The sequence below is a fragment of the Scatophagus argus genome, chromosome 13 (assembly GCF_020382885.2).
Source record: "Scatophagus argus isolate fScaArg1 chromosome 13, fScaArg1.pri, whole genome shotgun sequence".
In the NCBI taxonomy this organism is placed as follows: domain Eukaryota; kingdom Metazoa; phylum Chordata; class Actinopteri; family Scatophagidae; genus Scatophagus; species Scatophagus argus.
In genome coordinates this window covers 11,184,156-11,196,443 of record NC_058505.1, presented here as the reverse complement: position 1 = coordinate 11,196,443, position 12,288 = coordinate 11,184,156, and the positions used below count along the sequence as shown (strand labels likewise).

Sequence of the window (12,288 nt, the reverse complement as noted above, 5' to 3'; positions counted from 1 at the left end):
AAAGTTGTCATATTCGGTGGGGCTTGGAAAAAAAATACTGTTACTTTGATGTATATGACAGGTATTATTGATAAACAATTTAATTTCAGTGGCAACATTTGCATTAAAAATTTCACATTTTTTAAGTCCTGCTGACACCCCATCAATTGTATCTGAAAGGCATAGACTTTATCAATTAAAACACTCGCTCTTCCTTAAAGCTCCCAGAATTCCGACGGACAAACGCATCTTCACCACCACACACACTCCGAGTTGTGTGTTTCAGGATGTGGATGAGAGGTAAGACGTGGCTGCATGTTTTTACTTCTGAGCCATAAGTTCTGAGTATTTGCACGCAAACAACTCTGCTATTGGAGGATAATGGAATAAACAGAGCGTTTTGTCACCTGTTTTGTGTGCAACAGAGCAGTTCCTCTCCTCGGGTACCTCCCCCAGGATCTGATCGGCACACCAGTCCTTCTGCACCTACATCCCAATGACCGACCGATCATGCTGGCCATTCACAGAAAGAGTGAGTCTGCAGAATTAAAGACAGACTTTCTATTGTCTGCACAGGAAATCTGTTTCCATCATGACCATCATGATTATCTGACTATATTATTTTGGCTTTCTCTACAGTTCTTCAATATGCAGGGCAACCATTTGACCACTCATCCGTCCGTTTCTGTGCACGAAATGGAGAATACATCATTCTTGACACCAGCTGGTCCAGTTTCGTCAACCCATGGAGCCGCAAGGTCTCCTTTGTTATCGGGAGGCACAAAGTGCGCATGTGAGTGCTGCCTTGCAGTATCAAAATCAATAAACAGCCTTTCATACTGGCTACCACTGAGCCACTCTTTTTTAGATATGAAGTACAAAGTAAATCAGGGAAAGACATTTATCAGCCATGTGCTGATGCGCTGGTGTGTTTTTTGTGAACAGGGGCCCTGTGAACGAAGACGTTTTTGTGGCTCCGGCCTCCACTGTCCCTGATATGAAGACCATGGACTCTGATATCCAAGAGTTAACCGAGCAGATCCATCGGCTCCTGTTACAGGTGAGAGAGGATAAGATGGGACAGAAATCAAAGAAACATATTATTAATTCCAGAAGGACGGTTAGTTTATTTAAGTCATGATAAATCACAGAATCTAGTAGCAGTTTGGTTATTCAAAGAGTAGATGCAAACGCTTATATATAACTATACCTAATATCCATCTGTGGGATTAGAGCAACATCTTACATCTAAAAAAAACACCAAATGAAATAAAGAAATTCAATAAAAGAACACAACAGGGTGGAAACTGTGAGAACAACTTCAAGACCTTAAGGAAACAAAAGAAGATAAAGATCTAACAAGAAAAAGTAGAGTAATGCTTGGAATATTTTAAGCAGAGCTGCATCCCCTTTGCCTTTTTAACTTTTCTTCTTAATCTGTCTATTTCCTCTCTATATCTGTGATCAGCCGGTTCATAACAGTGGGTCCAGTGGCTACGGTAGTCTGAGCAGAGACCACCTTTTGAGCATGACCTCCTCTAGCGAGAGCCTTGACAATGGCAGCAGGAGCAAAATGCAACCAGCAGAGGAGGAAGTGAGCGGCAAAGCCAGGCCTGTAAGTAAACGGAAATACTTAAAGTTTAGCGCAGTGTGGTCCTGCTTGTACAGGATGACAGCTGTTCCAACTTTAGCTTAATTGTTCTTATATTGAACAGCAAGACAACTCATCATTAGAGTTAAAATGATTAATGTTTATCAAAATCAATGCAACTAAGTTGAATTTAGTTCAATTTATTTTATATTGCTGTTTTTTTATATAAAAGTCTTAATGAAATGTGCTACAAACATATTTCAAATTCAGTCCAACAGACATTGGAGTCTAAATTTCTTTACCAGATGTTTTGATAACTCTTGAGTTTTGTGTCTCTGTTCCTCAGCGAACTTTTCAGGAAATCTGTAAGGATATTCATCTTCAGAAGAGCCAGGAGCAGCACACAACCAAAGCTGACATCAAGAGAAGCAATGGCAGTAAGTGTGACCGGTAGCTACCTTTACATGTACGTGTAAATAGTTGACAAGGCGCGTCTAACTCTTGGCCTCCCTCCAGTAGAGCCTGCACATAAGAGCTCCGTGGTGGTGCGGCCCAAAGACTCAGCAGCTCCTCTCAACTTGAGGGAGACTGGAGCCATTATGGAGGATAGTAGGTCCTCTTTGCAGGAGGAGATAACCTTCGATGATCAGACCGTCTACTCCTACCAGCAGATCAGCTGTCTGGACAGTGTTGTCAGGTATAGAGATAAATACAGGCACGGTTTTGACGAATAGTGGTCTCTGATAACCCATGTAGGACCCAGCCTTGAACACTTAAATTTTATAGGCTAACCAACTGAAATCTACAAAAACAAAGCTTCCATCAAATGACCAGAAGAAAATTTTTGACTCAAGATTTCTCAAGAGATTTCCAGTGCCAATGTTTTTCTCAAAATCTAATGAACACATGTCTCTTGGAGGTTCTGGCAAAATGAATTTGACTTATATGAGCTGCCCACTTCAGTAATGTCAAAAGTAGACGTGATCATATTCTGTGTTTTATGAGTAAGTAAACCAAAATATTTGATTTTCTTCTTAATATAAAAATCCTCCCTAAAAATGCTTCACCACTTGTTTTGTCAGGTTTCTTCCAAATAATAATAATAATAACAACCACTGTGTTGTTTCCTGTAGGTATTTGGAGAGCTGTAATGTTCCCATCACCATGAAGAGGAAGTGCCAATCTTCATCTAACACCACATCCTCTAACTCAGATGATGGCAAACAGAAAGGGTCAATCAGCATGCAAGCATCTGAAGGTGTGTTTCACTGCTTAAGTTCGTATCACTGAAGGACAATGCACTACAATGCCGGTCGCTTGTTAAAATCTCTTGCTGTCATTTCTCTTTTGCAGAACCAGCCTTGAAGGATCAGTCTGGTCTCTCCACTTTGGACGTTCGAGATAAAAAGTCCAGCGACGCAGCCTCAGCAGTAGTGGGCACTTCGCTGCCCCTACCTGTACCCAACAAACCAGAAAGTGTGGTCTCCATAACCAGCCAGTGTAGCTACAGCAGCACCATAGTGCATGTAGGGGACAAGAAACCTCAACCAGAGTCAGGTACAATGCAGTGAAAAAAGTATCTCCTTCCAATCTGATTTCCTCTGTTGTTTTTGCTTCTTTTGTTGTAGTTATTGCTAATCCTGAACAGTTGAATTAAGTTAAAAACTCCTCATTCCACCTTATGTTGAAATGCTTCATCTGTTGGGATTTTTGCAGAGATCATAGAAGATGTCCCGGGAGCAGGAGAGACGGTAGAATCCCGGCCCGAACCTCCTCCTTCTGTTGTTTCTAATCCCAGTCAGGAGAGGGAGTCCTACAAGAAACTGGGCTTGACCAAGCAGGTTTTGGCGGCCCACACACAGAAGGAGGAGCAAGCCTTTCTGTATCGCTTCAGGGAGCTTCGTGGACTCACAGCACTCAAAGCAAACTGTTCGCATTACCTGGAACGCCAGAGAGAACAGATCACCACCGATGGTACCTCTGACCACCACACCGACACACATCAAAAGCCTTTAAATTATGAGGACAGTTTATTACAACTTGGCTGTTATTTTTTTCTTTGTCTGTTTCCTCAATGATATTATTTTACAGACCAATTTAGAGCTGAAATCAAGAATCATACAGGTTTCCGAACAACGAGAGGTTAACCAAAGTCAATTACCACAGAAAATGAAAGCAAATGGTGCAGTTATTATCCAGACTGTCAGTCGTAAACATCATTTAATATTACTGGCTTCATTTCACATGTGTCCACATTGAATTTAACTCAAAAAATAAAGACATCGAGGTAAATTGGCCAGACTGTTGGCTCGCTTACATCCTGTTTGTGATCTTCTGACAGCTTATGTTTTTGCCCAACTGGCACCTCTACCTGCTAACATTTAAACCACAATGGCTTTTGTCAAATTCACAAATTACTCAGAAAATTCTGTTTTATCCTCTCTAACCTCTAGCGCCACCCGCTGCTCGATCCAGCAAGCCGAGCGCAGAGCCCACCACGCGGCGGGGCACACGGAATAAGAAGACCAAATCAAAGCGAGCAAAGCAGATCGAGTCCTCGGACAGCACAGTGTCCCATCGCAGACAACAACAGCTGCGTCCTCCTCGTCTAAACCATGGCCTTAATCCGACCTCTTGGTCTCCCTCTGACACCTCGCAGGCAACTTTTCCCATGGCTTACCCCTCCGTGATTCCAGGCTATCCGTTGCAGGTTTACCCCAGTGCCGGTTCTGCAGCTCCCCACAGTGATGCCAATCTACAAGGCTGCAGGGACAACCAGGGCACACAGGGCCCTCCCTGCCCGTCATCCATCCATCCTCCGCCCTACACCGCCCCCATGGTCACCCCTATCGTGGCTCTTGTGCTGCCCAACTATGTGTACCCTCCTATGGCCACTGGGCTTCCACCCCCACAGCCAGTGTACCCCGCAGAAACTGGTGCTTTCCTCACCCAAACACAGCCTTTTGGTCAGGCTGCCTTTCCAGGCCAGATCCACTTCGCCGCTCCAGCTTCATTCAGTGTTCAGAACCAGTTCAACACCCAGAACAACTGTGTTCCTCAGGCAGGCTACCTGACACCGTCGTTCTACTTCCCCCCAACGTCGGAAACCCCAAAGGGTCCTGTTGAGGGCCAGTCTCGCTCCACTACACCGCTGTCTAGAGGAGGGCGCGACTCGGCATCCCCGCCACTGTTCCAGTCTCGTTGCAGCTCACCCCTCAACCTGCTGGAGCTGGAGCTGTCGGTGGACAGGCAAGACAGCACAGTGCTCTCCTCTGGAGGACAAGGGACTAATATGGCTGAAAGGGAGAAAGGAACAAGTGGCAACCAGGCCAAGGAGAGGGAGCTGAAGCAGGTAAACAAGGAAACAAACATTTTTAAAAAAAAATTAAAAAAAAACTTCTCTCTTTTTTAAATTTTCTTTTACTTTTTCTTTCCCTTCCGTAAGCCTCCCAATACCAATACTTGCTTTTCTGCACCAGTAACATTCTTGAATTGTGAGGATAAAAATGCCAATGCCTCACTCAACAGTGTGGGTTGTTTGAATTCCCGTAGGTAGGCTGGGGCCCGTTCCCCAGAGACATTCAATCATATGTCTCTCATCCTTTCAGGATTTCATGCCATCGTCACAGTGATTCCTCCCCATTATTCACTGTGCTAAAGCGCAGCCTTTTTTTTTTTGCTATTGTATTGCTATGCCATGTGTAAAGTCAAGTCAGTCTTGACTCCAAAGATGAAATGTGGCCCAGGGTGTTAACACATGATGTTATTATTCCTTACACCCTATAGCCATCTCTCAGTCTCCTTGGTCCACCTGGACCCTTGTATTGCGAGGGCACGTCCTGTGTCTGTGAGCGTTTGTCTTGGGATAAAGTGTTCTCTAGGCTGAGGGCTTGCAGCAAAGAGGTAGGCAAATCATCAGAAAACCTCCACACTTCTCCAATCCCATTCCTCCCCGATTCCATTTGTCAGTTATAACTGTTATAACGGTTTCTCGTACTTTCTTTTCCTTGACTTATGATTAATCTTGCAGCGTTCTTGTCTATCCAGTAAAACATAATGCCGAGAGTAACATGGATTTTAACTACACTGTGGGAAAGTTTAAAAAGACATAGTCTGATGTGAAGAAGTGACTTTCTGGGTTACTTAAAAATAGTTAGGCTGAAATCTTATCATTGTTCACACCTGTACTGAATGTATGCACAGATACATACATGCTTTTATTTATGCCTGCAAGAATCATACTGAAGTTTAAACCATACAGTTACTACTACAGAGTAGTAATGGAAACTAATTTTAGCTTTAAAATAAAACAGTGGAAAGATGTTTTCTCTGTATTGTTTTTTTGAACTGAAATGTGACCCGGAACAACTACCTTTATCTTCTTCTTTATCTTGATTTTTTTTTAAATTATTTTAAGTAAGCTCAAAAGATTATGATACATGCTCCATTTTATTGAGTTGCCCTTTTTTTAATCAGCTGCGGGTGGATGAGGATCATTGTCATGGTTGTCACTCTGCTCGGCCTTATTATGTAGTCAGGGTAATCAGATGGTATAGGTGGATAATTCTCAGCGCTCACTGCTAAAATTTTCCATGCCCACTGTGGTAGAGGCTAAAAGCGCAGAGGCAAGATACAGCACAGCCGATAACACTGAACCTGTGCTATTAAGATACAAGAGATGGCGGAAAAACTATACTCTGATGGTCATGAAGTCAAGCTCCTTCTTAATGGTACCGCTTTGATGTTTTTGTCTTCGCAGGCAAGCTCGCGTGGCGACGGGAACAACAGCGACGCCAACTCTTCATCCAGCGACATGTTGGACATTATTCTCCATGAGGACTCCTGCTCAGGCAGTGGCTCGGCCACCTCGGGTTCCATGGGCTCAGGGTTCAATGGCTGTGGAACTTCAGCCAGCGGGACTTCCAACAGCGGGACATCTAAGAGCAGGACGTCAGGCAGTGGAGCCTCCGGCAGCGGAACAGGTCTGTTTCAACATCTTCCGAAAACGCTGAGATGAGATGAGATGAATTTCATGCACCTTTGAGGGTAAACGAGCAGGGAAAACTGAATACAAGTAGCTGTGAGGAAAGTAGAAAATGCAATCACTGAACACAGTCAGCTTTAACTTTAATATTCATCTCCTTGTGATAAGTGTAGCTGATGTTTGTAGTCACTGGTCATCAATAAACAGCTCATATCAAGATTCACAGATAGAAGTACATGTGTACACACACGTGTTCAGAAACTTACCAGAATATACTCGGAGATAGTGTTCCTATGGACCTCGAACCCAAAAACCTTTGGACGCTGTGTAAAACATAAACCCTTTTATACACATATACTCAGTTGAACACAGTACAAAGACAATATATTTAATGATTTACCCCATTGTCTTCATTTATTTTTGCAAATATATGCTTATTTGTAATTTGATGTTGAAGGTGAAGTTTGTAACTTGATTGGGTATGAAAGGGCCTTTCTCAAAAAGCTCATTCACAAGCAAAGACATGGTGAGGATCACACCTTTGTGAAACCCATAACTGTATAACGGATGTTACTGCATTTGCTGGGGAACACTTGGTAAAATCATTATTGATAAATACAGATCATTTGCAAATGACTGCATTCTCCTTTTTTTTAGACAGATAAAAATAAACCTTTGAGATGTCTAATTCTGAACTCTTTGGATGTTCTCAGGAAGCAACAACAGTAGCAATTACTTTGGCAGCGTGGACTCTTCCCAGAACAGCCAGAAGGTCAACAGTCACTTGAGCAGCAGCGAGGGCAGGCCGATGGAGATGGAGCAGAGCGAACACCTCATTAAGTATGTACTGCAGGATCCGCTGTGGCTGTTCACGGCCAACACAGATGACAAGGTCATGATGACCTATCAGCTCCCCTCTCGGTGAGTAGGAGGACAGGAGCATAGTCAAGTGAGGAGTAGAATTGTGGGCCCTGTAGACTGTAGGCCCTGTAGGTAGTTTATCAGTCTTCTGTTTATAATGGAAGGTTCAGGGTGAGCATGCATCTAGGCAAACTGCCTATTAATAGACAGGTTTTCTGTATGTAAACGATGGAGGATATGTGTGTGGCCAGGAGGCAGAAAATATCAGAAACATGTCAAAATTGCTTATTTTTAAGATGATTTGGATTAAAAATATGTGAGCCTGGTGTAATGTAGAATAGATAAAGCACCGATGGCAGATCCTGACAAACTGTTGAAAAACTGTGAAGAGAAACTTAATCAGACTTTTTTCTTTCCTCTCGTGTTTCTGGCAGAATCATTCAGTTATTAAAATCTAGCAGATAAAACAGACACAAATAATGGAGAGGAGTGCTGCAGGACCAGTGAAATCCTGCAACACTTTCCTTACATGCATCTCATCCTCAGCCCCTCTTACTGTAACTGAGTATTATCAAAGTGTTTTCTGCCTTTTGGCTGGACTCACTGGGAAAACCTGTGGGCTGCAGAAATGTGATGATAGTACTGTTACGCCATTTGCGCTCAGTTTTGTGCTGTTTTGCTGTCTTCAATCAGCATCACTGGAAGTCTTGATTTCTTTTTTTAAAATGTGATGTGCATTATGATCACATTTAATTGATTATTCCCTTTAAATTATTCGCACTTATTAGCTCTAGGGGATCAATAAAGGATTCTCTTAAACTTCCGCACAACAACTGCTGTCCTGTGTGAACATCTGTAGTGGGTTAATGGTTGTACAGTATGTTTTGTATTATTCCTTCCTTGCAGTTTCATTGCCTTATTTCTGTATGAGCGACAGCACAAATTATTTTCTGTCTGTGGTCAGCCTCTCAGAAGAGAAATGGGTGTGCATGTCTTACGCTGGAGCTGTTTGCAGTAACAGTTTTGGAGCACTAGATGGCACTCAGTAGGTGCCCGACAGTAAATGAGACTGAACTGATGGCCACAGATGGTTATCAGCAATGTAGTCTACAGACTTTTTGTAAGATTTTTTGGGTGGCTTATAGCCTATATTTGGATAGGACAGGAAATGCGGGACAGAGAGAGACAGGATGACATGCAGGAAAAAGGTGAGGAGTTGGAATTGCATGAAGGCCGCTGCTGAGAACTCATGGGGCGCATGCTCTACTAGGTGAGCAACTAGGGCATCCCAGGTCACACCAGCTGATCACTAAGACAGTTGCAGAAATCAAAGCTGGCTGTTTTCACTGTTAGTGAACTTCGAGCAAACCCATCCCCCATAAAGGCTTGTCAGATATTACTGTGGGGTGGAGTATTGATTGTGGCTGTGTTTGTGTGTTTGCTGTATCCACAGTGACATCCAGAGTGTGCTCAGGGAGGACAGAGAGAAGCTGAAGCTGCTGCAGAAGAGCCAGCCACGCTTCTCAGAGGAGCAGAAGAAAGAGCTGATTGAGGTCCACCCCTGGATGAAGAAGGGAGGTCTGCCCAAAGTATTAGACGTGAAGGTAGAATAATATTTTCAATTAATTTTAGCTTGGCTTTCAAATATAATATGGACAACAGGGAAAAAATGTGAAAATGTTCCTTTTACTGCACTTTGTTTTATTTGTGTTGTTGGAAGTCAAGGTTTTACCTAAAATGGTTTTATACTCTTGGCTTATCTGACTTTTGCAGTGAACATTTCTCTTTAAAGCTGTTAATATTAGGTTAAATCAAACTGCTTCCGTCTTTCTCGTTGTTGCTCAGAGGCACATATCTTTCTACTGCACCTCTCACCTTCTTGTTTGAATCTGTCTGTGATGTCCAGGTGTGCTCCTGCTGTGACAGCGCCTCAGAGGCCGCAGCAGCAGCAGAGGCGGCAGAGGATCAGCCAGACCTGGACATGGGGGATACAGACACAGGGGATGCCGGCTGTCAGCAGAGACCCAGAGAGGAATCCACAAACACTGTTGTCATTTCCTGCCACAGCCCTTCTGCTGGCTCCAGCTCTCAGACACAACAAACTAGACAATGAAACTGCTAAGGACTTTACCTGCAAGCTTGTTGTTGTGCGTGACGGTGAAGAGGGACCCACTTTACATGGATCTTACAGGCCCTTTAGTCTTCACAACAAGATCCTTCATAACTGTCTCTGTCTTGCTGTTTTTTTTATATGAACTGAACCTTTCAGATATCAAGGGAAAAGTGGCTCAAATAGTCAAGCCTTGTATAAAATGTGAATATACGAAACAACCATCAAATTACATTTTATTTTATTCTTATACGCTTATACAACAAGCTGCACCATTTATCAGTGCTAGCAGGTAGTGCTGGGCTCTATGACTGTGTACGTTCTTTCATTTGTTTCTATGTAGCATTTAATGATTCACAGCACCGAGGGGAAGCCCTTGATGCACTGATGAGGAGATCCAGAGCCCCGTAAGCGACATACAATTCAGGTTACACACACCAGGACCTGACCCTGAGTTTTTCTGTTGAGGTTAATGAATGAATTCTTGTGATGCAGTTTCCTCTGTTACAATAGCGGAGGGACGACCGCAGCTATATGTTAGTGTGTGGTGAGAACGAGCGGAGTTTAAGTCAGCTTGGTTTCAGTCACCCCTGTCATGCATATCCATCAAGCACAAGTGCACTTTGTAGGCGGCAAGGAAAGAACAATATGAATGAATAACTCGGGACAGGTGCTATGTTTGCTCAGATTAGTTTCTGGTGTTACATGTAATCACTGGATGGATATTAAACAGCCACTTGTATTGTATACATATAAATTAGAATGAAGTGGAAATTCTTAAATATATATATATATATATATGACTGAGCCCCAGGCACGATGGAGGCAGTGATGGAGGCAGTGAAAGCCCTTGAGACTGCACTGAGAAAAGGACAATCAGGTGTAGCACACACTCTAAACTGATGCTATGATGATGATATATGATTTAAATTTTCTTTGTCACGTGGGGCTACCTGGATCATGTTACCTGATGCACCTTTCATTCTCCAGTCATCAGTTTCTAAACAAAGGCTGCTTTTTCTATGTGTCAGCTGTGAAACTTTTAACTGATTTCACGTACGCCTCATTTTATTTTTGCATTTCAGTTCTTGTGTGAATGTTTGTCTTTGACTCTGAGCACACACACACAGCCACACATATATATATATATAAATAATATTTTTTACATGCAACATTGTTGTTTCTGTGCAAAGAGATTTGTGTTTTTAAGCTGGGACGGAAAGTCCTGCGTGATCAGGACCAAAATTAATATTATTTATTGTAAATACTCTTTTACAAATGTGAGTTGTGCAATCAACCATAGGACAATTCCCACCATGTACTGGAAAATACTAGAGTAGTATGTTTTTTGTGGTGGGTGATAAAAACAAAGAAAGCAGAATATGGGTGTTTTTGTTATTACTGATGTTAGCCCTCATGAATATGGAGAAGAGCGTCCTGAGCATCCTGTGGAAGTGCCAGAAGTGACTGGAGCTCATCACTGTCCAGAACAAACATGTGGCCACTTCAGAAGTCAACGTTTAGGGTTATTGCACGGGTGTAAAGCAGCTCAGACAGATGTCAAATGACTGTGTGGAAGAGCTTTTCCTCACTTTGAAGCTTATGCTGTAATTCGAACATTTCCTGACTTTGTCATTTGTCTTTTTGTTATTTGAACAGACACTGACAACAACGCACCTTTATATTTTTATATTTTTATTTTCTCTTTTTTTTGGTTGGTTTATTTTATTTTCCTTAACTTTAATGGCGGACGTTTTCGTCATATAAGTTTCTCTCAATAAAATGTTGCCTAATTTACAGTGAAGTTTGTTGTGAAATGTTTGGGTACGGGGCCCTAATTGACGTGTTTGACAGTTCAGAGCACAAGCGGCGCATATCAGCTTCAACTGGACACATAGTAGACTCACTGAAGATGTAGCTGTTAATGGGCCGGTTGTTACTTAGGACATTATTCCCCTTTTGCAGCACATCGATGCTTGACGCGTGATCAGGAGGGGAGAAACTGATCAAGGTATGAACGGAATTAAAAACGCACCTTCGACGATCAAAATTGTAAGACTTTGGGAAATAATCGTCATCTCATTTTCTCTTTTCTTTTTTTTTTTTCTTTGCTCATGAAGTCATGACATTCACCTTCCCAGTGCAAGCGGAAGTCTGGTCGCCCCCCTCCCTCAGACAATAGAGGACATGTTCTCAGGTGTCTTCTCTGCAGACACTCAGATCCTCCGGTCCACGGCTCAGCGGGCCTCATCAAAGCGATCCTGTCTCTTCACACCTTTGCCAAATTAACAAAGCGCCCCCCTGCAGCGGTCATTTGCACCTCTGGGCAAATCCGGTCCGGTCATCACGCAGATCTGAGCGGACTGTACCAAGTTCGCCTTTTCTTTTCTTTCAAAAATGCAAGCATGTCGAGCCTGGCCGAGCTGGAGCTAATCTGAGCATATTCTTAATTAACTAATTAATAGTCGTCAAAGAAACTGGCAACTGCAGCTGTCTGATAAATGTTGTGGATGAAAAAAAGTACTCTATTTTAAGCCCTTAAATCTTTTGGGGTTTGCATAAAAAAACACATGTAAATTACAAGAATTGTACTTGAGTGCTTAACTATTTTCCAAACACTGGGAAAATGAAATGTTTAAAAAGACTAAATGCTGTGCTATAATCCCAATGTTTCTGTATGTTAATCCTTTTTCTGTCATTTCACCAAAGGTCCCTCTCAGTATGGGTGTTTAAAACTGTGGACAGTGTAAGAAGTGACACTTG

General features: G+C 42.6%; 1 protein-coding gene across 5 annotated transcripts in view; it reads left to right on the top strand.

Annotated features, from left to right (window-relative positions):
- The window catches only part of per2 (period circadian clock 2), a 28,828-nt gene extending 17,504 nt beyond the window's left edge, over nucleotides 1-11,324 (top strand). Inside the window, exons 9-24 of one of the 5 annotated variants that reach the window (XM_046407917.1) lie at nucleotides 201-279; nucleotides 405-511; nucleotides 619-772; nucleotides 925-1,039; nucleotides 1,448-1,594; nucleotides 1,917-2,007; nucleotides 2,090-2,267; nucleotides 2,704-2,828; nucleotides 2,924-3,127; nucleotides 3,287-3,544; nucleotides 4,024-4,922; nucleotides 5,357-5,473; nucleotides 6,330-6,552; nucleotides 7,268-7,475; nucleotides 8,869-9,019; nucleotides 9,322-11,324. In XM_046407917.1, the coding sequence (XP_046263873.1) occupies nucleotides 201-279; nucleotides 405-511; nucleotides 619-772; nucleotides 925-1,039; nucleotides 1,448-1,594; nucleotides 1,917-2,007; nucleotides 2,090-2,267; nucleotides 2,704-2,828; nucleotides 2,924-3,127; nucleotides 3,287-3,544; nucleotides 4,024-4,922; nucleotides 5,357-5,473; nucleotides 6,330-6,552; nucleotides 7,268-7,475; nucleotides 8,869-9,019; nucleotides 9,322-9,528 (3,263 nt within the window). In that variant the 3' untranslated portion in view covers nucleotides 9,529-11,324. Of the gene's footprint in view, nucleotides 1-200; nucleotides 280-404; nucleotides 512-618; nucleotides 773-924; nucleotides 1,040-1,447; nucleotides 1,595-1,916; nucleotides 2,008-2,086; nucleotides 2,268-2,703; nucleotides 2,829-2,923; nucleotides 3,128-3,286; nucleotides 3,545-4,023; nucleotides 4,923-5,356; nucleotides 5,474-6,329; nucleotides 6,553-7,267; nucleotides 7,476-8,868; nucleotides 9,020-9,321 lie in introns of all 5 variants that reach the window. The other 4 variants (XM_046407918.1, XM_046407916.1, XM_046407920.1 and 1 more) reach the window with 4 other exon arrangements.
- Nucleotides 11,325-12,288: the final 964 nt, after the last annotated feature.